General features: G+C 51.5%; 1 protein-coding gene and 1 long non-coding RNA gene across 2 annotated transcripts; one reads left to right on the top strand and one right to left on the bottom strand.

Annotated features, from left to right (window-relative positions):
- Positions 1–1,945: 1,945 nt before the first annotated feature.
- LOC108501050 (protein TENP-like) lies at positions 1,946–7,215 on the bottom strand. Its single transcript, XM_017822574.1, has 16 exons — positions 7,194–7,215; positions 6,473–6,589; positions 6,131–6,224; positions 5,737–5,844; positions 5,449–5,586; positions 4,988–5,033; positions 4,710–4,770; positions 4,386–4,477; positions 4,109–4,285; positions 3,757–3,798; positions 3,465–3,629; positions 3,104–3,171; positions 2,754–2,799; positions 2,468–2,531; positions 2,294–2,370; positions 1,946–2,014 (listed from the first exon to the last, which is right to left on the bottom strand). The coding sequence occupies exons 1-16, from the start codon at positions 7,213–7,215 to the stop codon at positions 1,946–1,948; spliced, it is 1,386 nt and encodes a 461-aa protein (XP_017678063.1).
- Positions 7,216–21,255: 14,040 nt separating this feature from the next.
- LOC108501082 lies at positions 21,256–21,778 on the top strand. The gene is made up of 3 exons (XR_001876126.1): positions 21,256–21,297; positions 21,421–21,497; positions 21,746–21,778. It is a non-coding gene; the product is annotated as an uncharacterized LOC108501082 (long non-coding RNA).
- The last annotated feature ends 763 nt before the right edge of the window (positions 21,779–22,541 follow it).

Raw genomic sequence — 22,541 nt, 5'->3', positions numbered from 1 at the left:
TCCTTTGCTGGATGAGCAGCAAGAGGGGTGCAAGGGGCTGGCTGTGCTGCTGGCAGTGCATGGGATTGGGGTTCTCCAGCTCTTGCTCCAGGAATGCCCCTGGCAAAGCTTCATCCCCTGCTCTGTGGGGGCTGGAGAATGGGCTTGTCCCCACTGTATCAGCATTTGAACCATTCTGTGCATCCTGCTCGATGTGCCACTGGCAAAGGAAGCCAAATATCACCAGGCAGCACTTTCTGCAGGACTGCCCAGGAAGTGATGGATCTTGTGTATGCCAAAGATGATAATGCAAACACTTTTTTCAGCATTTCTTTTCCCAGGCTAACCCAAAGTGGCAGCTGGGGACAGCACTGCCTGTCTGCTGAAGGCCCAGCTGTGCTGAGGGGACTCAGCAAATGAGGTGACTGGAGGGAGAAGCAGAAGACCCCCATTCTCCAGCATAAACCAGCTCTGCTCCAAGCCTGTGGCTGCTTTCAGGTGGGATGTGGGGCTGGGGGTTGGGGGGTGCAGCTCCTGAGACCCCAGCCCTGCACTGGAGAGGCAGAGCCATGCAGTGAAGCCTAGAGCCAGAATATCCCCTGGCAAAGAAATACATCTCTTTACTACTGTAGCTTATTCCTTCTGGGAAAGTGGTTTAAGATATATTAGTCAAAGAATAATGGTTGCAGCTCTACTAGGAAACTTTTATCAGGAGCAGTTCCCACTATGGCCAACTTTGGGCATTAACATCATTAGTCAGGTCCCCTCGCTGGGCACATAAACCTTCAGGGTTCCTTACTCTTTGTAGTAAATCAGCCTGGCTTGTTTTGTTTGCTTTCCTATTTCTGAGCCTCTGAAATATGAGGTTTTGAAGTGTTTTTCAGCAGCTTCAGGGGCTGGAAATGATGGCTGTAGCTGTGGCAAGCGAAAGCAGATGTAGATGTAATTAATATGGTTTTATGGCTGGGGTGTTACATGAAACATCACCATGGGAGAGCTGAGGTTGGAGCTGCATGGTCAGGGATAAGGATGCTCCTTCTGGGCTGCACAGCCAGGGTTCAGGATGCTCCTCCTGGGCATCAGCCACGTGCTTGCCCTGGCCAGGGCAGTTGCTAGCAACACCCAGTCACTGTGCTACTGGGACAGCTTTTGGAGCTTTGGTACCACCCACCCTTCCCTTTTGGATGCTCTTGTCTCTTGTAGATGTTTTTTTCCCCCCCTTTCATCTCATGAACAACCTGGAGACACATCTGGTCAGTAGGAAAGAGCATCCCAATGCCAACGGCTGCGCAGTCTGATGCCTGCAGTCACCTCTCATTCAGCACTTTCTCTGTGATGAGCTTTCTCAGCAGCGAAGTGTTGAAAATATAACTGCCTTCATGTCTAAAATTAGAAACCATTCTGCAGACTGATTTCCTCCCCCTCTTCTTCTTTCTGACCCAGGAAGCCCAACAGCCGTAGTGTTCCCATAGTAACACGAGACATGGAGGAAAAGCAGATGAAAGATCTCTCGTTGTAGGGGCTGTGTCGTCCTGCAGCTGAGAAGGCAGGAGGCTGCTTTGCATGCTTGTAAATGAGTGGAATCTTCATGCTCCCTTAATTAAATGTCTGGACATCTGTATTGGTACCAGTTCTTAGCAAGGCAAAATTCATCTGTTTATAGGTACAAATTGCTGAGGGGGAAAAATGTCAACAGGCACACTAGAAAATGCAGAGTTAAAGAGAAATGTTTAATTAAAGCACGGAAGATTATTACAATCCATCTTCTGTGCAACGGAAGTGCCAGGGGTAGGGCTGGAAGAGAAAGGTGCTAGTGGAACGCTGTTATTATCCAGAATACGACACCATGATGTTTTAGTAGGGCAAGAATGAAGATTTTCAACATTTCAAGCAGTGACAAGCCACGGAGTGTGATGTGAGAGTCGACAGAATGCTTTTGCCACTCTTTTACTCCAGATGCCAGACTTCAGCTCAGGGTGGTTGCCTCACCAGTCCTCGCCTCTAGCTGGAGGTCGCAGGGGATCAAGACGTAGTCCTGAGCAGGGGAGGAAGGAGGGCTGAGCGTGGTGCCTGTGTGGTTCCATCAGCCCTCACGGGGCTCACCACCACCCACAGCCCCTCTGACACAGCCAGGGCCTGTGTCCCTGGGGCTAAAGAGGGGCTGGGCCTATTTAAAGCAACAAAACTTGGATTCACACCTTACCAGAGCTGGAGGAGCAGCCTGATTTATTCCGAAGTTGGGAGGTTAGCATTGCTCCCATGCTCCCTTTAAATCAAACACAGCAGGGAGCAGTTTAAAGGTTTTGTTTCTTACCCTGTGAATTGTGACATTGACATCGGTGTAGGTGAAACTGGCGATGTGGGGCAGGAAAACACCTCCTCTCAGGACCACTAGGAAAAGAAAGAGGGACAGTTGCCAGCTGGGTGCTGCCTGGGTCTGTGTTGAGCATCCCGTGAGGCAGCACCTGCAGAGCTTCCATGTCCTCACCGTTAATCTGGATCGGCACCTCCTCACGGATCGTGGGCAAGAATAACTCCTCCAGCAAGGCAGCCTGTGGGGGAAAGCCAGGGTCAGCTCACGGTGTGGGACTAAAGCAGGAGGCAGAGACCCATGAGAGAGGGTCCTGATGTTCACTGCACCTCTCCCCATCCCACAAGGACCCAACTCTCCCTTTCACCAGGTGCAACGAGGACTCAAAGTCAGTATTTCAGTATTTCCCTGCTGGCACCCACTGCCCAGGATGGCTGGAAGGGCTGTGGCCAGCAGCACCTACCAGCACAGGACCCACGTCAGAGGCAGCCAGGCTGAGCTCAATATCCCTGGAAAACAAAGAGCAGCACAGGAGCTGCTGGTGCTGAGCTGTAACAAGCATTGACTTCCCTGTTTCCCCAAATCCCTTAGCTGGGCTCAATTGGGAACAATGCAGGGGGTGGAAGGTGCAATTCCCACTTTTCTCCATAACCATGTTTCTGGAATCTCACTGTTTCCCTGAGGAAGGAGCTACCTCTGCAATGCCCAAACTCTAAAAGCTAAGAACTTCCCAGGACCCCTTTGCCTCTCCTCTCCCTGCTGTGGCTGGGATGTGTCCCCTTCAGGCACCCAGAGCACAGCTGTGTTCATTACTCTATCGCTGCTGCAGAGATTATCATCCTTGTGTCCGTGACGCTGATGTGGAGCCTTGCAGACACGTCCTGTGGAGAGAACAGAGGGCAGATCAGCAAGGAAATGGCCCCGCTTTGGCTTTGAACAGTGGGATGTGATGAACTCATCCATGTGTTGCCACCCACAACGTGCTCCCTGCGTGATGCCACATGGGCAAATGCTGCTGGAGACCTGGGAGCACCTTGATGGGAAAAGGCTGAATCAGCCCCTGTTTGGCTGCAGTCAGACCAGGGCTCAGAGCAAAGGGCAGTGCCCGTGGGCAGCATGGGCAGGCTTGCAGCGCACACTCCCCGAGCTCAGTGTGCTTGCAGGGCACACTCACCACGTTCACACTCAGGAAGCTCTGGAAAACTGATGATACTGCTCCGATCTGGGCAGTCAGGAAGAGCTTCAGGATTGCTTTGCCTTCCTCCAGCACCACGCGAGGCGAACTCCGGGTCGCAACTTGCAGCACCACTGGTAGGTCCTCTTGGAAGAGGGAGCCCATCTGATGAAGGAACGGGGTTATTTCTGGGCATGGAGGCACCCCTGCACCCCCAGGGTGGTGGGTGGGCAGCTGGGGGTCACTGTCCGAGCTGGGGCTGTGCCTCGGGGTGACAGTGACAGCAACACACCTGAGTGATCTTCCCCCCCAGGGTGGCAGTGGTCAGTGGGCTCTGAAAGACAAAACACAGCTCATGATCAGATTAATGTGGCTGCTGCTCCGGGGGTTGTGTCCAGTGTGGCCATGCAGGCTCTGCATGGAGCCCTTCTCATGCCAGGAGCAGTGTACATGTTATCCTTCGTGGCAAACTCCATTAGACCAATAATATTTTTGGGAGAGTGAGGGTGACTCCTGTGGGCGCTCAGACACACTCTAATTAATTTCTGTGCAAGGCACGTGTCTCCTCCAAGCTGTTCCCAGGGGAGGGCTGTCCCTTCAAGTGCATATCTCCTGCTGCTTCCTTTCTTGCTTGCTCCACTCACCAGGATGGTCGTGTTGAAGGCCCCAGACATTTCCAGGGCAAAGAAGAGGCTGGTGTAGAAGTGCTCGGAGAAAGCCAGGGTGAGGTGGGAAGGGGTGGAACTTGCTGGCTCAGGCATGCTGAAGGGCACAGGGCTGACTGGCAGGGGGATCGCTGTCCCTGACACCTGGAAAGTTGTCTGCAGGGACACAGACAAGGACAAAATGAGTTTGAGGTGTCTCAGGGCGTTGTAGCACTGGAAAGGAAGCAGCTTTGGGAGCTGGAAAGCGAGGACTTACTTGCAAGGAGATGATGATTCCCTGCTCAGAGTACATGGGGGCAGCCAGGGGCACATACTGGACCTGACAGCTTGGTGTGATGGGGAAAGGAGCTGCAAATGGAGCAGAGGGGTGCTCAGGAAGAGGAGGGCAGCAGTGGCAGGGGATTGGCTCTGGGAAGCATACAGGGAAAGAGCCTGGCAGAGGGAGCAGGTCCCTTGGGAGATGATGGCAGCAGTCACTGCTGCTGCAGGGTAGGGTAGGAGCCCGTCCCACCTCACAACCTGCTCCAAAATGATCCCTGAAGCCCTCAGTCCATAACAGAACTGAAAGCCAAGTGCTCACCTGCCAGAGACATCAGACGTTCATTTGGGAAAAGCAGAAGTTTGGAGACTTCCAGGCAAATCTATGGAATAAGAACAAAAAGAGAGGTGATAGATGAACATTGGAGTCTGCTGGCATTGGGTATCCTGGAATGCAGCCAGGAGCCAGGGGACAATGGCAGTGTCCAGTGAGCATGGAATTGCGGGGCAGAGCTGGAAAAGCACCAGGTAGACTTAAAGTGCTCTAATTCTTACAGAACTGTACAACGTTGTCTCGTGCCTTTACAAACCTTATCTTACCTTTTCAACATTGATCTGCTTGTCCACATCTGATCCTGAGGATGTGCTGGGTAAAAACAACAGAGCAGAAGTTAGGCAAGAACCAGCCCAGCCAAGGGGGGGTAAGTGTATTTTATCTGACCCAAAAGGCATCCAGAGACAATTACCATTATTTTCTATCATCTGTTAAGCTGTGATTACAATTCAGAATTGCCACTGGACTTGAACTAAAAGCACTCCTGTTGCACAATTCTGAAAGTGCTGCTCCCTTATGAGAGACTGAAACTCTCTCCAAATGGGAAACCCCCCAAAAAAGCAGATCAAAATTCCTCCCACGAAGATAAAACTTTTGTGTAGGCCTTTGTTAGCTTTCAGTGAACAGATTGTAACCTGATCACCTTCCTGACTAGAAATGCTTGTGCCTCAATTTCTTCTTTCCCCCACTACCCAGATCCCACAAGGAGGAAAACCGTGGGGCCGACCTGTCCATCTCCTCAGTGCTCTGCAGCTCCTCCAGGGTGGGTTTGCAGGCAGAGGTCACCAGCTCCAGGTTCCCTTCGGGGTTCATCTCCACATGGAGGTCTGCCAGGATGGACAGTTGCATCTCCTTGGTGGTCGAGCTGTGCCGGGGAGGAGAGGAGGAGGCTGGAGCCAGGGCGTGCTCCTGGCTGTGCTTGCCCCAGGCAATCCTTGCTCCTGCAGATGCTGGATCCTTGTCGCTCCAGCCAGGAGCTCAGGCTGGTTCCAGCCCGTGCAGTCCCAGCACTCACGGGGCAGATGTGATGCCAAGGTCCACATCGATGCTCAGCCGCATCCCGGTGTCGGGGACGAGCGTCAGGGAAAACTCGTCAACTTTGACGGAGTTAATTTGGTTCCTGCTGGAGCAGAAATGAAGGTGTGGGGAGACCAGCACAGACTGATGTGCAGTCCCTGAGAAGCACCAGAAGTCTGTGAGATTCTGCACAGGTAAATCCATGCTCCTAGGCCAGCATGGGGTCTGCTACCCTTGCACCCCAATGGAGGAGCCAGGAGACCATTTCTAAATCTCCTGGTCTCCAGGAGGAATTTTGCCCTTGCTGGCAAAATGCCTTTTGTGACAATACTCAAACGCTGGCATAAACTAGGGGTATGGCAGCAAAGCCTGGGCAAGAGAGGGCAACTCACCTGCTTGGGGAGGTGGGAGACGGGTCTGGGGTTGGCGAGGCCATGAGGTCCTGCCTGAGGACCGACTCTGCATGTGGCTTTGAAACTTCAGCAACTGTGGAATAGGACAGATGTTTCATGAAACCCTCTGGAGCTTGTGTCCTGATGGAAGGACTGAAACCCACCCAGGTGACACACTTCCATCCCTTACTAACGCCCTGCTGTTAGCAGTAGGCAGGGAGTGATGCAGGTGAGCCGAGTAGTGCCACAAGATTCTGGTGCTGGAGTTTGGTGTTTAATCACTGAAGATGCCACTGCCTCCCCTCCCCACTGCTGGTGTGGGAGATGTGGGTCTCTACTTACGGTATTTCAGTCCTGAGGGGGTGAGGATGCCACCACAGTCGGGTGACTTGATGGTGTGAGCTGGGACCAGGAGGCTCAGGAGGATGCTCAGGGTGTGGAGCATTGCCATGCCAGCACCTGGGGGAGAAGGAGGAGGAGGAGGAAGAGGAGGAGGAGGGCACCCACAGAGAGCAGCGTGGCCCTGGGCTGGCCACTGAGGTACAGAGCCACAGATCCACTCCTGGATGGGGCTTGTGGTGTGGAGCTTGTCAGCTTTGGTGCAATAACAACCCAGAGCTCTTGTGTTCTGCTTTAAAAGCACTGACAGATGCTCAACCTTGAAGAAACCCTGTGCCTGTAAGCAAGAAAGGTGCCTGCAGCGATATCACACCTGCTGAAGGGCACAGAACAGCCACAACTGGTATAAAACCACCAAATAAACAGGAGGTAAAATTAATAGAGGAAGGAATGGAAGTTATGGAGGAGGCTAAAGTCAAATGAAAAGGTGAAAGTATTATCTGTCTCTGAAATACATTTGGGAATCGTTTATAATGTATGTAACGCTCTTATAATATTAAGAAAACAAGAAATTCAGAAAGTTTAACCTGCAGGAAACATACATATTTATCTCAGTCTTTGAAGAAAGTGGACTTCTGGTGAGTGCTGACCCTTATGGAGACACACAAAAGTAAGTAGGTGCCATGCCTGTATCAAGCTAATCAGTTTGCAAATGCATCTTTACCTCTCCTGGCCGGTCTTCCCATTCTTCTGACTCAGTCCGTGTCTTGCCGTGGCCCCACTGAGGAATTCTGCTGGTTTATATATCCTTCTAATCCAGGCTGATGGAGTAGGAATTGGCAAAGAGGGCTGGGAACACGGACACTGTGGGGACGCTTTGATTTCTGTACCATTTTAATTGTTTCCCCATAGACTTGATTACACTGGCTGTTGACCTGGCGAGGTGAAGTATTGAACAGCAGGTGCTGGGGCAGCTTGTCTTCACTGTGGTGTTCCTGAGGAGCACAAAGAAAGGCCTCTGGGTGAAGGGTGCCAAGAAATCAAACATTGTTAGAAAGCAAATGTGGGTGTCTTTGCTCTGCAGCTGTGCTTTCTCCTGAACACCACAATGACAGACAACTCCATGTCCACCTCTGCTATGGAGACAGGCTGAGAGTTGGGATTGTCCAGCCTGGAGAAGAGAAGGCTCTGGGGAGACCTTAGAGCCCCTTCCTAAAGGGGTTCCAAGGGAGTTGGAGGGGGACTTTGGACAAGGATGTGGAGTGACAGGTCGAGGGAGAATGGCTTCCCACTGACAGAGGGCAGGGTTAGATTGCAGATTAGGAAGAAGTTCTTCCCTGTGAGGGTGGTGAGCCTCTGGCACAGGTTACCCAGAGAAGCTGTGGCTGCCTCATCCCTGGAAGTGTTCAAGGCCAGGAGTGGGGCTTGGAGCAACCTGGGATAGTGGAAGGTATCAGACCAGAAGGGATGAGACCTGCATGTGTTGTGCTGAAGGAGGTCTTGACAGTTCATCAAGGATGTCCTCCATTTCCATCAGGCCTGGGTAAGCCTGTTGAAGGTAATGGGAGTGTTTCTGTTGGGTTCAGCAAGTTTTAGAGCAGATAGAAATATGGAATGGCCCATGTGCAATAATTCCTTCATCTCTTTAACCCATTACTAACCAAAAGCCACTGGCAATATTTATTATAACTGGTATTAAAAAGGATGGGTGACATCCACTCTCTTCGATAATATCCCTACGAGCACTGAAAGCATTCATGGAGAGGAATCAGAGTTCCTCTCCTTCCTGTGTTGAGTCCATTGTGTTCTCCTGGCTTCCTTTGGGCCTGGAGGATAGAGCATGGACCACCTGCAAACACCATGTATACACATCCTCCATGGTCTCACCAGCTCTCCTTTGTGCTCTGTGTTGTGACCTCCCATGCCTCCCTGATATTTGTGATCTCAACTTTGAGGCACGACCAGTCTTCCAGAGAGGGTTGAGCTGCCCATTTTAGTCTGACTCTCTTGGCAGAAGGGTGAGGTGTTCAGTGCTTGTTGAAACACCTGCTGCCTGGGCAGCAACCATTGTCCTTTGTGCACTGGTGACTTGAGGTACTGGGTGCTGGTTCCAGGTGCATCTTGACACATTCAGAGCCCTTGGCTCTCCCCAGCACTGTGTTGCCTTTCTACTCAGCATGACAGAAAAATGCCAAGAAAAGCAGAATTCCAGCCACATTGTGCATTTCCATTGAAGGCATCCAGAGAGCAGTGTCAAGAGAAAATATGGAGATAGAGCAGCCTGCCAAGGGAGAGCAGGATTTACAGTTCTACGCTGATGTGCACAACCCATTGAGAGGCAAGAAATGTGTTCAGAAAAGTAAATCCATTGAGAAGGTTGTAACCCCCAGATGAATCCCTTGGGGCCATGGAAGGTGTTTCACAGGATCTGACTTTGGTAGGGACTTGGACACAGCCTAAAAAACTCTCTGAGAAATGAGTCTTTGCTGTGTTTTAGAGCAGCAGTTGGGAATTTGCCCCTGTGATTCCTTGTTCCAGCACAAGTGGTATCAGCAGCTCTCCCTGAGACTGGGGATTTTCTGGGGAGCATTATTATCACTTCCAGCAGTGCAAGGGTTGGGGATAAGCTGCCACCATGGTGCTTAGAGGTGGATTTTCTCCTCCTGAAGAGCTGTTCTGGACCTGATGATGCCTGTGGAGGCTTAATTAGGTGTCAACTCACAGCATAATGACTGATCAAGTTACTAGCACAAAAGTGTCTTTCTAGCACGATGTGCTCCTTGTTGGGAGTTATCCATAAATCTTACACTCCTGCTAGATAAGATGTAAATCTCCCTGTCTGGGCTTAGCAGTGGGCCACCGAGCATGGCACTGGGAGGGAGGTAATGACAGATTAAACATCACCACACGTTTTATACAGAAGTGAATAGAGGAAATAAATTACTTGGTGCTGCAGTACCGTATGGGAGGGAGCTCTCAGAGCCAGGTCCTGCTGGGTGGGATACCCAGGAAGGGACTGGGTGAGGGCACAGTGGTGACCACTAACCTCAGGGGCAGCCTCAGTGACAGCAGCAGCATGGCCAGCCAGAGCAGAGCTTTCCTCCAGTGCAGTGTTTAGCTGCTGATGTGCCATTTGTCTCCAACTCATTGTCTCTCTCTGTCCATTGAAGCCCACACTCTCCCATAAGGCTCTGCTGTCTCTGGAGTTCTGTGAGCAGCCAGTCCAGATCAGAAGGTGTCAAGGCTTTGGTTCCTTCTGTTCTTTGGTGGGTGGCTGGCATGGTCAGGAGGAGCTGCTGCCCCAGAAGCTGTCATCAGGATTGACCTTGGAACGACTGACCACGGTAAGCACTCAGACACATTAGTGTCCATGTGTGGACGTGATTCCACCTGTCCATGCCCCATGCTTCACATCTAAAATGAACCTGCCAAGCTCCCATCACCACCCAAGGATGGCAGAGATGGCTGCAATCGTAATTCACAACGCCCAAGGAGTCCTGCTGGGTCCTGGCTGTGTTGGGATGGGAATATGTTAAAAGTGATATTTTATACAGTGCGGTGGGAGCACCACAACCCCTCACCCTCTGGCACAGGCTCCTCCCTGGGGGGGTTGTGCTGTATTCCCTGTATTGTCCAAACTCTCCAGCAGTCTCTGCTGCTCTGAATGGGAGTGATGTTCTGCAGAAAATGGCAGAGGAAGCTGCAAAAAAAAAAAAAGCCCAACGTCAAACCCATCAAAGGCATCTCGGGGTGAGTGATGAGCCGCAGCCTCGCACCGGAACCGGGGACGAGCAAATAAAAGTAGGAGGTTGGGAAGTGTCAGCCTGGAGGCAGCCACGAATCACTCCCCACTAACAAGAGGGATATTAAAGCTGGTGATTTTCTGCATGGTTGTGTCTACAAACACACGGAGAAACTATAACTTAAAGGCAACAAAGCTCGTCGGCTCCTGCCTCAGCACCGTCTGGGGTGGATGTCGTGGCTCTGCAGCACTGGGGGTTGGCTCTCAAAGCTGGGGTGCCCAGCTTTTGTCCACGATGTCCTGAGGGAACCCCAGAATTTCTGGAGGATCAGAGCTGGCCCTCCAGCCCCCAGATCCATGCTGGGTGGGGGTATGGAGACTCTTTGAATGCCGTAACATCTTTTTTCTGTTTTTTTTTTTCAAAACTGAACTTTGTGGCCTTTTAGCTGGGAAGAAACTTGTTTTGAAATTTAAAAGTAGTTTTAAATGGAAAGTTTAAACAAGAAGGGGAAGAGAAGAGGTGATAATATCAGTGAGATGTCACTTTGCTGTAAGCATCTAAGCCCAGGCATAAGGCTCTGACAGCTCCCTTTTCCCAGCTCTTCTCCTCTGTTTTTCCCACAGGCTGGAGGCGAGAGGTTTCTGTCCCCCGGTGATCTCAGTGGTGCTCTCCCCAGGCTCAGGGCTCTTCATGGCTGTCTTAGTCCAAATGATCAGGACTGGGAAAAGGTGAGTGGAAGCTGGTGCCAGCAGGGCTGGGGGACTTGTTCACTCCCTGGGTTTGTCCTGTGCTGACCAAGCTTTGCTCTGAGCAGCTTTATAGGAGGAGACATGGAAATTGCTCTGGCTGCAAACCTGATGGCCAGAGGGTGGCTGGGGCAGGACACCACAGACACCCCCTGGTTAAGCCCCAGAAACTGCCACATCACCCTCATCAGCATTAGAGCCAACCTCCCCAGCAGGTACATCCCAAAGGACACATCACTGGTGTGCCAGGACTGACAATTCCTAAGGGGCAGGTGACAGCACTGTTGGATCTTTCAGTCTGCAGGTGGATTTCTACAGCACACACACACCTACCAGCAAGCAAACATCAGCAGGGGCGAGGTAGGGACACCACTGTGGTGGCTTTGCTGTCCCCTGGGTCACCCCTGGACTTTGTGCCATTAGTCCATCACACCTGAGCACAGAAGCACCTGTTAAATCCCACCCATGTGCTTTTTTGTTGTTAAATCCACAGAACATGCTGGTGCTGGACGTGCCTGTCGCAGAGACCTGAGGGATGGGGACGTGTGGCTGTGACCCACGCTGTGGCCAGGACCCAGTGGGGATGGGTGGGTGAGGGAGCAGCAGCGTGCTGGGCTTCCCTGGGTGCTTCTTCCTCTTTCCTTGGCTTTTCAAAAGTTTGAATCCACAAGCTGAAACAAAAAGACCCCGTCACTCCTTGGTGAGGCTGTCCTGCCATGCACTGTCAGAACCAGCTGGGCATGGCTGGGCAGAGGCCACGTGTCCTGAAAGAACTGATCTCTAAACAAAACACATTTGCATCATAAGGATGCAACGTCCTCACCTCCTGGAGGAGGGAGGCACAAGAAGGGGACCCCCTGCTCTGCAGGGTGCATGTGCTGTGAGGGGTAGGGAGTGTGTCTGCAGCTGTGTGTGGGGATTAAGGACCTCAGAACAAGTCAGGACTCACAGAATGAGTTAGATTTGGGCTGGTGTCGGGGTTTATCAGCTGCTTCGCAGATATTGATCCCGAACCTGTAGCTCACTGACTGCTGGATAATTCCTTGTCATTAGTAAGTCAATAAACAGCTTCGATCCTGCTTTCATCGAGCTGACAGGATTTGAACACCTTTTCCTACTGACAGGGAGCCGGTGCGGAATTGAGGATGCCTTTGGAAATTTTTAAGAAATTGTATTTTTAAGAAATTGCCCTGACAAAAACCCTTTGGGGAGGCAGACTCTGAGAATCCTGTCTGCTCTCTCTGTGTGCTGCCAGACCCACGGGGATTTGTTCTGCACCATGTGTAAGGAATCATTCTCCTTGGGAGTCCTCAGAAGTGAGGAAGGAGCTGTAAAACCAGCTCCCCATGAAAACTGGGGTTTATGGTGCCTCTCTTCTTGTTGCTGCAAACATGGGCAGCGCCCAGTGCATATTTTAGAGAGATTTCCCTAATTGTTCTTGCATTAGCTAAGAGACAGTTGAACAGATTGAGTCTCAATTCCCTTGAGAAGAACAAAAAATGAATCCAAATATCTGTACACAGCCCTCCTAGGGAAATTAAGGCTGAGAATCTTGGCGAGTACCTAGTTAATTTTTCATGGAACAACTCCACCATCACATAACTGGTATTTGGTGCCCTGCAGCACTTACTGGAGATGCAGCCTTATCCAGTGCTGTCTCCTGGAACCCTACACAGACCCAGCAGCCCTGATCCTGCCGCATCAGTGATGTACCTCAGTGGTCCCAGAGGGATGACAGGGCAAATCCAGCTTGTGCTGGCTCATAGATCCCCACAGAGGCTGTTTCCTAAGGCAGAGAGACCATGTTGGAACGATGCTATCAATGGGAGAGCAGAGCAGATCCATCTCATTTTCCAACCATGGCTAAGACATTTCACTCAGCCTGTCCTGGTCAGAGCTTGCTGACCTCCTGCTAATGTCAAGGTCTTGGATGCTTCTGGGGGTTACGTGCCCCTTACTGTTTGCCTGATCTCTCCATTGCAGGTGATCCAAGCAGGGAGAACTGATGTGAACCTGTCTGTTCACATCACTCCTATTCTTCTCCCTTTGACCAAATCCGTTCTGGTTTACTCCATGTTTCTGTCCTCACTCAGTGATTTGGCTTTGTGTCCTTGGGGCTTTTAAAGTCACTTTAGCGAGACCTGGACATCAGCATGTCATTGTCTTTGTTGGAATCCACCTCGGGTTCTCCAAAACAGTGAGTGGTCAGAGACCTCTTCATTCAGCAGCTGCTGGGGAGAGGCCAAGTTACTGTCGTGCCTGAAAGGTCACTGCACAGGAGCTATTCCTGGTGATGCCACCCTGCCCCTTCCCTGTGCACTGACCAGTATCAAGGCTGTCTTTATGATAATTCAGGTTTCGGACAGTGGTTGCCCAGAGCATAAAGTGATTCACGATGGATGATAACATAATACCACCTTGTTAATGCTCTCTTCCATCTTATCAGATGTCATGATCTTGCCATGTCATGGGGCTTTGTGCTCCTGGCTGATCAGGTTGCAAGGAGAGTGACAACTCCTTCATTGTTTTGACACCTTTGCCACCCCTTCCTTGGTCTTTAAGTAGCCGAGGTATTTTTATTTAAGGTGTTTTTTTAAAGCTGGTAATAATGTGTGACGAAAGCTGGCTAATCTGCTGGAAATATTTATTTCCAAGTTTGCAGAAAGTATTAACTCCGAGCACGTGTTTTTCTGGATTGTTTTCATCGGAGCTGGGGAGCAGCCATTCCCATCCACCCCTGTCATCAGTGAGGGCACTGGGGAGTGAACAGTTCACCTCTGTCCCCTTTGGCCAGTGCATTGTCCCTCCAGCACATGCAGCTTTTGCTGTGCAGGTTGGAATGTGCCCCACACACAGAAACCACATTTGCTCTTGGGTCCCCAGGGGAAGGTTTCTTTTCCTTGCCCCAAAGAGCTGCTGCTCTGGTGCAGTGGCTCTGTGTATCCTGGGCAGCAATCAGGGCAGGGGACTGAAGAGAGCTGTGGGGAGGAGGCAGAAGACCCTGGGCAGCTGCAGGACATCTGTTGCGTGGGGTGCTGTGGCAGGGAGGTGCCTCTCTTGGTGTGCCCAAGGGATCAACAATCCTTCCGGAACTTCAAAAAAACCCCAAATCAGCCAGCTCTGGCCTGGGAGTTCCCTGGCTCTGTGGGCAGTGTCATCAGCCTCTCAACCCATGAAAGCATCCCAGCTCCAGTCCTCTGGAGTGCCCTGAGCAGAGGTGATGGACCGGGAAGCTTTGCCATGCCAGTTAGAACAGGGCAGCATTTTCCAGTCATTGAAGAGTCTGTCAGCTCAGGGTGTCTGCTAGGCCATGACACCTGATCAATGCACCTTGTCATGGTGTCACTATTCCTTCCCAACTCAATAACCCCTTCTCCTCAGTTATCAAAAGGATCATGAGCTATTCCAGTCCCTGGACAGGGCTGTTGGCTTTAATAAATGTTGGGTTCAGTCACAGGCTGGAGGCAAGTTTAATGGGAGTGCTGGGCATGTCCTGCTGGCCTGGACAGCAAATACCTGTCTGTGTTACTATCTCTACCTGTCTTTACATTGAGAAAGGTGCTGCCTGGTCCTTCATTTATCACCCATAATATGTGGCACATCCCCACTCGTGGGCTTAATGCTCAGTACTGCAGCCCCAAAAACTGCAGAAGTACTTAACAGGCAGAGGTGGCCAGTGTTTTGACACATTTTTTAGTCAAAATCTCAATTTTATTTGAAAAAAAAAAAGGTATTTTATCAAGGCATGACATCTCAGCCATGTCCACACCTTGACAGGCTGAAAGGATGATGTACCAAACCAGGCACCCAGAGCTGGCTGAGTCTGTGCATACAGATCATTGCTCAATGATTTACCTAACTCCTAACATCTCCATGGAAATATTTGCAGTGGAAGTTACCAGAAACCAAATATTGTTTGTTTTGCTACCCACCAATTATTCTGTATGTCCTAAATGATATCACTTGCCCTTTTCCTGTTGTGAAGCTCTATATATGACAATCCTTGATGCAGGTCATCCTCAGAAGACAGGGACATTGGCTGGAGAGAGCCTCGTCCTCCAGAGCTTGGTCAGGTAAGAGCAAACTTACTCCTCAAAAAGTGTGCTCCTTGCTGCTGCAAACCCTCAATGTTCCTTTGAGAGTGTTGGCTTTTTAGCAAAAATTGTTATTCTTGCCTCCTACCTGCTTGAATTATGCTCCAGCAAGTAAAATGTGCAGCGCCTTTCACTGTGAGTCTCTCAAGAACAGATGTGAGTGTTCACTGGATTTGCAGTCCTTGCAGAAGAAAGGGTATTTCAGGGTTTTCATAAACAATTATCACTTAAATTATCTTTGGTATAACTCTATTATCTGAAATAGATTTCTAGCTAAGGGGAATTAGACCTCTCACACTTGTTTTGATCCCTTTTTGATGAGCTATTTACATTTAAATAGATTTGGGGCAATGAAGTTCGTTTTGGTTCTTTGAAAAAAAAAGAAGAAAAAGCTACTTCAAGTTTCAGGTCACACAGAAACATTTCAATGACACTGAAACTTTAAAAATTATTTTCTGCTTTTTACAATCTTTCCTCCTCCTCTTTCCTCCTGCCATGGGCTGGTGCTCACTCTCCCAGCCCTGCACTGATGGCAATCACTTCCCACAGTTATCAGGACTGAAGATGTCGGCATTCTGGACTGTTGTCCTCCTCAGCAGTCTGCTGGCCCCTTCACAAGGATTCGGACTTGTACCCTTAGTTGCCAGAGGAGATACAGATGGTAAGTGAATGTAAGAGACAGGATTTATCCTTTCTTTGGCTCTTTTTGTCTCTTGATCATGCTCAGAAAATCAGAAGCTGGTCCAGATCCACTCAGCAGTAGTGCTAATGCTGGTAATTTGCATTTATAAAGCACTTTGCAGATGTCTCTTCAGATACTTCACAGTGGCTGGTGCCACCATGTCATTTACATGAAGAAGGACAGTGGAGGGGAAGGAACAGCCAGGCTGGCACAACTTCTGTGCTGAGTCCACGTAGCTCACAGTGACCTCCCATCCTATTTTTCAGGTTTTAAAGGCTCACCAGCCAGAGGTGTTCCCCAGAAGCCTCAAGGTGGTCTCCTTGGTGGCAATCTGCTCGGTGGTCTCCTTGGAAAAGGTGGTGCCGTAGGTAGTCTCCTTGGAAAAGAAGGAGTTGTTGGAGGTCTCCTTGGCAAAGACGGTGCTGTTGGCAATCTCCTTGGAAAAGAAGGAGTTGTTGGAGGTCTCCTTGGCAAAGATGGTGCTGTTGGCAGTCTCCTTGGCAAAGATGGTGGTCTCCTTGGTGGGGACGGTCTCCTTGGTGGTCTCCTTGGTGGAGATGGTGCTGTTGGTGGTCTCCTTGGTGGAGATGGTCTCCTTGGTGGTCTCCTTGGTGGAGATGGTCTCCTTGGTGGAGATGGTCTCCTAGGTGGTCTCCTTGGTGGAGATGGTCTCCTTGGTGGTCTCCTTGACAGGGATGGTGTCCTTGGTGGTATCCTTGGCAAAGATGGTGTCGTTGATGGTCTCCTTGGCAAAGATGGTCTTGTTGATACCCTCCTTGATACTGTCCTTGAGCTTCTCATTGGCAAAAATGGTCTCCTCGGCAAAAATGGTCTCGTTGGCAGCCTTCTTGGGAGAAATGGTGAAGAACTCGTGGGGTGAGTGAGAGTGGGAGATGAGTGGCCCTGAGCAGCCCAGTGTGTCTGGACCATCCTTGGGAAAGGAGGCTCTAGTCTGGTGCCTGCTGTCTGCACACACAGGGCCCCCTCTTTCCCCTCATGGGGCAGGTTTCTAAGTGGAGGTTCATCTGTTGGGAGTTTCTGCCTATGCCTGCCATGCCAGGGTGCCTTGTATGGGCTACATGCTGCTCCCGGCTGCTGGGGATCCCTGATGACCCAGGGTGGAGAGGACCCCAAGAGCATGGGTCTAAAATTGGCCACAGTGCTGGGGGCTGAGGGGACAGGGCACCCACTGCACAAATGTGCTCTGCATTGCCTTTTCCTCATTTCAACCATCCAGGCTGAGAATTGTGAACAACACACTCCCCAAAATAAGCCTGCGCTCCCTACCAGGCTTTGGCCACCAGGTGGACTTCAACACCCAGCTGCTGGTAGAGAGCAGGTATGGCATGTCCATCTGGGACATGGCTCAGGGTGGGGGGGTCACCGTCTCTTTGGAAAGTAGATGGTCAGCAAGTTTCCTGACCTGCATGCTGTGCTCCCCCCGGGCAGTGTGCCGGGCCAGCCGCTCTGCGAGCAGGTGGAGGTGGACGTGACCATGCTGGTCCAGGACACGTGGACGGCTCACCAGAGCAACATGAACTGCAAGACTGTTGACATAAACACCCATGTGAGGTAGGAATCCGGTGTGAGGTAACACCTCTGTGAGTGGGCTGCCCGTGGCTCCTGTGGCAGTGGGACACCTTGGCGCTGTTGGCTGTCGATGGCAACGCTTTCCTATCTGACACCTTGGAGGGTGAACTACCTGGCTGAAAGGCTTGGAGGGAAACTGCCATCCTTTTTTTAAAATTTGGGCTAAGAAAAGATCATTTCGGGGTGCTGGGAACCTAGCCCTGGGTGGGATTCAAAGGGCTTGGGTTTGGTAATATTTTTGCTCTGAATATGGACAATTCAAGTGAGCCCTCATGTTTCTCTTGTGTGAAACACTTCTACTTTCCAGTACCAACCTAAGTCACTTGTTAATTCCTATTTTCTTGCTACCAGTCCCAGAGTGCCAATTCTGGATGAGCCTTTGAAACGCCTCCTTAGTGATGTCCTGAGTGATCTGGTGAGTCTGCACAGCCATCTTCACACCAGCCACCAGCGCAGTGCTGGGTGGGCAGGCAGAACAGGCAGCACGGGCAGCATGGGCAGTGCAGGCAGGGCAGGCAGTGGGCCAGGCTGCCCCATGGATGTGGCTGTTTGCACAGCTGTGGGCTCAGCTGGGGCGGTCAGCCTGTCCTCCCTGCTGAAAGACACCAGCACCATCATCTGTGCCAGACTCTGCTGGCAAACAGATTTCTGAGGCAGGTGCTGGCTTAGCAGCCACTAACCCAGGTGAGACCCACGCTGGGCCAGAGGGGCCACTCACCCACCCGATGCTGAGCTCTGTGTGACAGGATGTCCCACCCAGCACTGCCCACAGTGGCTCTGCCCACATGTGCAACCCAGCAGAGCCTGCTGTCACTGTTGGTGCCATGTCACCCACTGCTGCAGCAGGACCCTCTCACTTCCCTCTTCCTCCCCAGGGCTGCAACATCATCAATGCCAAGCTCAACGTGGTGAACTCTCTGCTTGGCTCCAGGAACCGTAAGTGCTGGCACCTCCTTTCCCTCTGCTCCCGGGGATCCCTGCACTTAGCATGGCTTGTTTTTTCACACTGGGTAAATACACATATTTTAGCAATTTTCTAAAAACACAACTCTCAGGTCAAGCCCAGCATTAAGATTCCCTACCCCTGCAGCAGTAGCCAGCTCTTCCTGCAGAAACCCACTGCAGGAACTGTTGCTTCTAGAAACAACATTTTTTTGCTACGAAATAGAGTTTTCTAGCAGCTTTTCCAGCTGGGAACTCAGTGAGCAGGAACTGCCATTGGTTCCAATAACTCTTGGGACCATGGGATTTGGGAGCACCCCCTGCCATTGCAGCTGAAGAGTTTTCTTCCCTGTGTCCACAGAGATGCTCCCACTTGGGGCTCTGGGGGACCTGCCCCCCTTCTCCATCCTTGGTAGTGACTCAATCCAGCTGGATCTGAACGTAAGTGCCACCGTGTTCCCTGGTCCCAAAACCTCTGATGTGAGTTTGGGTGGTTCACCGGAATGTGATGGCTGTTTGTCAAAGGCTCCTTGGATTCCAGCTGCCTTCAGGCACGTGTTCTTTGGAAGAGTCTGATGAGTCTGCCCCAGCCACATCCCTGCTTATGCCACTGCTGTGTCTCTACTTGATTTTTTTACCTGTTAATCCTTGATGGTGGCATGAGCCAGAACGGCTTCATGCTACTTAGCTATTAGTTAAACATAATTGTAGCACTCTCATAGTTGTTAATTAGAAAAGTTTAATTTCATGCAGGAGCAGCAGTCACTGCTCACAGGCGTGTTCTATTTATAAGTGGTTTGTCAAAGTCTGGAAATTGATAGGGACCGTAATCAGGCCCAAAATATCAGCAGTGTGTTTTTCCAGTTGGGAGATATGGCAGCATTTTAATGGGGAAGGGGTAGCAGATGCAGCCTTATCTGTGCCAGAGCAGCCTGGAGCAGCCCTATGTTCATTAAAGTGCCAACAAACCCTGTGTGAGCCTCTCCTCAAGGTCCATAGGTGGGCAGGGTGCCCTGTGCAACCCTCTGAGCACCACCAACATCCCTGTCCACTCTGTCCCGTACAGCTCCTCCCTGAGAATGCCAAGGGTGGCACAGTGGCCCCCACTCAGCAACTGCCACTCGCCGCCACCCTGCTGCTGGCCACTGGCCGCCCACCACAGCTCAGCCTCTCCCAGGACACCCTCAGCACCCTGCTGGAGCAGGTCCAGGGGCAGGGAGCCCTCAACCTCAGCATCACCAACTCGCTGATGAGCAGCCAATCCCCTCTGCAAGGCCAGGTCAGTGTCCTGGTTGCTCTTGGGTGACCCAAATGTGCTCGCTGCTGCCTGTTTGTGTTTGTGGGGTTCAGCTGAGCCCAGCGTGGGCTTGGCACAAACCCTCCTGGCCAACGATGTCACTGGTGCTGTTCCCACAGGTTCCCGAGAGCACCTCGCTGTCCGTGTCTGCCCTTTTCCCATTCATCCCCCAGGTCAGTCACCTCCTCCATGTGCATTGATTCCAAACCCTCCACCCACCCCAGCCATGCAAATACCCCCTTTCCCTGACCTTCTCTGCCCCTGCAGCTTGCCCGGTCCCTCCCTGGCTCTCTGCCACTGGAGCTGCGTGTCCGGATGAGAGATGAGCCAGTGGTGGCCGTGAGGGATGGAAGAGCCACCGTCACCCTCAAAGCCTCTGTTGACGTCCACGTTCCTGCCCTGCAGACCTCCCAGGGGCTCCTCTTCTCCGTTGACACGGTGAGTGAGCTCTGGGGGGATGAGATCCCCGGAACAGGGCAATGGCTGAGGTTGGCTGCCCGCTGGCATCCCCTTGGCTTGTCCTGCCCTTGGCTCTGCAGTATTTGTACTTTTGAATTTACTGCATCATCAAAACGGTGGTGCTCAGTCCTTTAAACACGCTCGTAACCAAGCACAAAGTGTAAGTAAAATGTTTCAGGAACAACTCAATATAAAGACAGGAAGGTGAACCCTGGGGAGAGAGACACATGATGCCATCCGTCACAAAAATGTGGCTTCTAGGCACAGACAAGTGTTTTTTCTTAGAATGAGTAATTTACAAATACACTTTTCAGTCTTGGGAGCTGTGCAGGGGAATAACCTCATTTCTTTCATTGTTCCATTTTCAGGACATTGTTCTGAACATCACCCCATCGGTCTCTGATGGCAAACTGCAAACCTCCCTGGCTCTTGACAGGTAGAGACAAGCTCTGCAGGTGGCAGGGCTCTGCCTGGGGACTAACAAATGGGGCTGGTGGCAGTGATGGGGGACTGTGATGCAGATGTGGTAGAGATGCCATGTTAGGCTGCCAGAGCCTTCCTGCTGCCTCTCAGCCCCAAACTCAGACCAAGTGCATGGCTGAAGTCATGAGACAGTTGTAAAAAAGTTACTCTATTTTCAAAATCCTGTATCTTTATGAGGGTGAGACAAATTCCAGACCAAGAAAGGGTCTGGAGGAGGAGGCTGCAGCTGATGCACCCCAACTCTGCCTTGTTTTTATCTTTTGTAGCATCAAGGTGACACGGTCCCCCCCGTCACTCAACCCTTCCGCCGTAAGTGCTTGCACTGGATCGAGGTGCTGCAGGGATTGATGCAATGGCCAGGGAGTCTGTGTATGAGAGGAAAACCCAAAAGCCAATTCTTCTTCAGTCTTCACCTTTCTTCTTCCTCTGGTAGAGGCCAATTACTCTCTGCCCTGCCAATCCCCCGTGCCCTACAGCGATGACACTTGCGTGTCTCTCTTCACTTTGTGGCAGCACAGTGGGGGTGCTGGGAAAGGGAGAGGAATAACCAAGAAGAAATTACCCCAAAAGCATGTCCCTGCAGATCCCACCTCAGTCCTGGAGGGGTTTCACTGAAGGAAGCTTCCCAGCATCTGTGTTCCATAGCAAACTGAGTAGAACTCAATTGATAACCCTAACCTCAATAACCATTGCTCTCTTGTGCTACTGACACATCTTCTTCCCTGCAGGTCCCCTCACTCACAGAATGGCTCAAACAGATCCTCACGGCTACATATGTACCTGGTGTTAATGGTACGGCGGGGTGGGGTCCCCTCTTATCTCAGACTCAGACAGATTTGGGGCTCTGCCCGTCCCCTTGCTGCCTGTGTTCAGGGTTTCCTCCCTGTGACAAGATGCTTCCACTTATTTTTGCAGACGCCTTCCATGTGTCGGTCCCTCTGCCCAACGTCCTCAACACCAACCTCAGGAACGCTGAAGTCACCATCACTGACGTAAGGATTGCATTTCCCACCACGCCGTGTCCCGGGGAGTGGGGATGTGCTCACCTGGGGTTTGGGACCTGTAGATCCCACAGCCCCACACCACCCCGGCCAACCCCATTTCCCATGGGCTGCTCCCAGTGTCCAGGAGGTCCCTCTGCTGGTGTGGACCCACAGAAAAACCTCACCTGGGGATATAGGAAAACACAGGTGAAAGTTTGAATGAGAAAACTGAGTAGTTTTTGTGCTGCGTCTTCCAGGCGGACGAGCTTCCCGGCCAGACCACTCTTGAAAGATACTGCTCGGGAGGAGCCTCGATGCTGCTCCCTTTCTGAGGCAGCACACCGTGCACCCCAAGCCTTGCTCCACTCTCTCCCTCTTCCTTTCCCTCAAGCACTGCCCTGTGCTGTGGCTGTGGCCTGAGCAAGGCCGGCGATTGCCTCTGGCTGACATCGGGGTGGGAAAGCTGCTCTGCTGGTGGATGTTAGGGTGTTTCTGGGGCCCCTTTTAACATCCACAGCTATTCCTTAGGCAGAAAGATTACTCTTGTATTGCTCTTTCAATAAAAATCTCTCATTGCCTCAGTATTTCCCTTTCTGGATATTTATTTATACGAGTTCTGGCTGCCAGCACCCGTTTGCACTGTGTCCCTCTGCCACACGGCCCACGGAGGGGTGGCACAGCAAGGTGAGGAGGCTGCACCTACAGCCAAGAACTGGTACCTTCAGAGAGCGTTTCTGAAGCTCAGCCTGTGACACCAGGTGTGAAACAGCCACTCACAGGGCCGCTGGGTTTGGTGGTGGTTGGGGCCCTGCTGCAGCCCATCTTGTGCCCGACTGATGGAGGGCAGAGAGGGGCTTGCCATGCAGCACTGGCACAGATATAGCAAAGCTCCTGCTGACATCTCCCACTCCCTTGGAGCCTTTGCTCCAGCCACTGCAGGGAGCAGTTCCTGGCCAGCGGCTTGCTGGCAGCAGATCCCACATGGTGGGATGGTGCTTGTTGTGCAAGGCTCTGTCCGGAACCAGGCATGGATAACCTAAGCTCACACCTCCT

Source organism: Lepidothrix coronata, unplaced genomic scaffold (genome assembly GCF_001604755.1).
Source record: "Lepidothrix coronata isolate B3197 unplaced genomic scaffold, Lepidothrix_coronata-1.0 Scaffold99, whole genome shotgun sequence".
In the NCBI taxonomy this organism is placed as follows: domain Eukaryota; kingdom Metazoa; phylum Chordata; class Aves; order Passeriformes; family Pipridae; genus Lepidothrix; species Lepidothrix coronata.
Note: the sequence above shows the minus strand (reverse complement) of the source record. Positions and strands in the feature narration are given on the sequence as shown.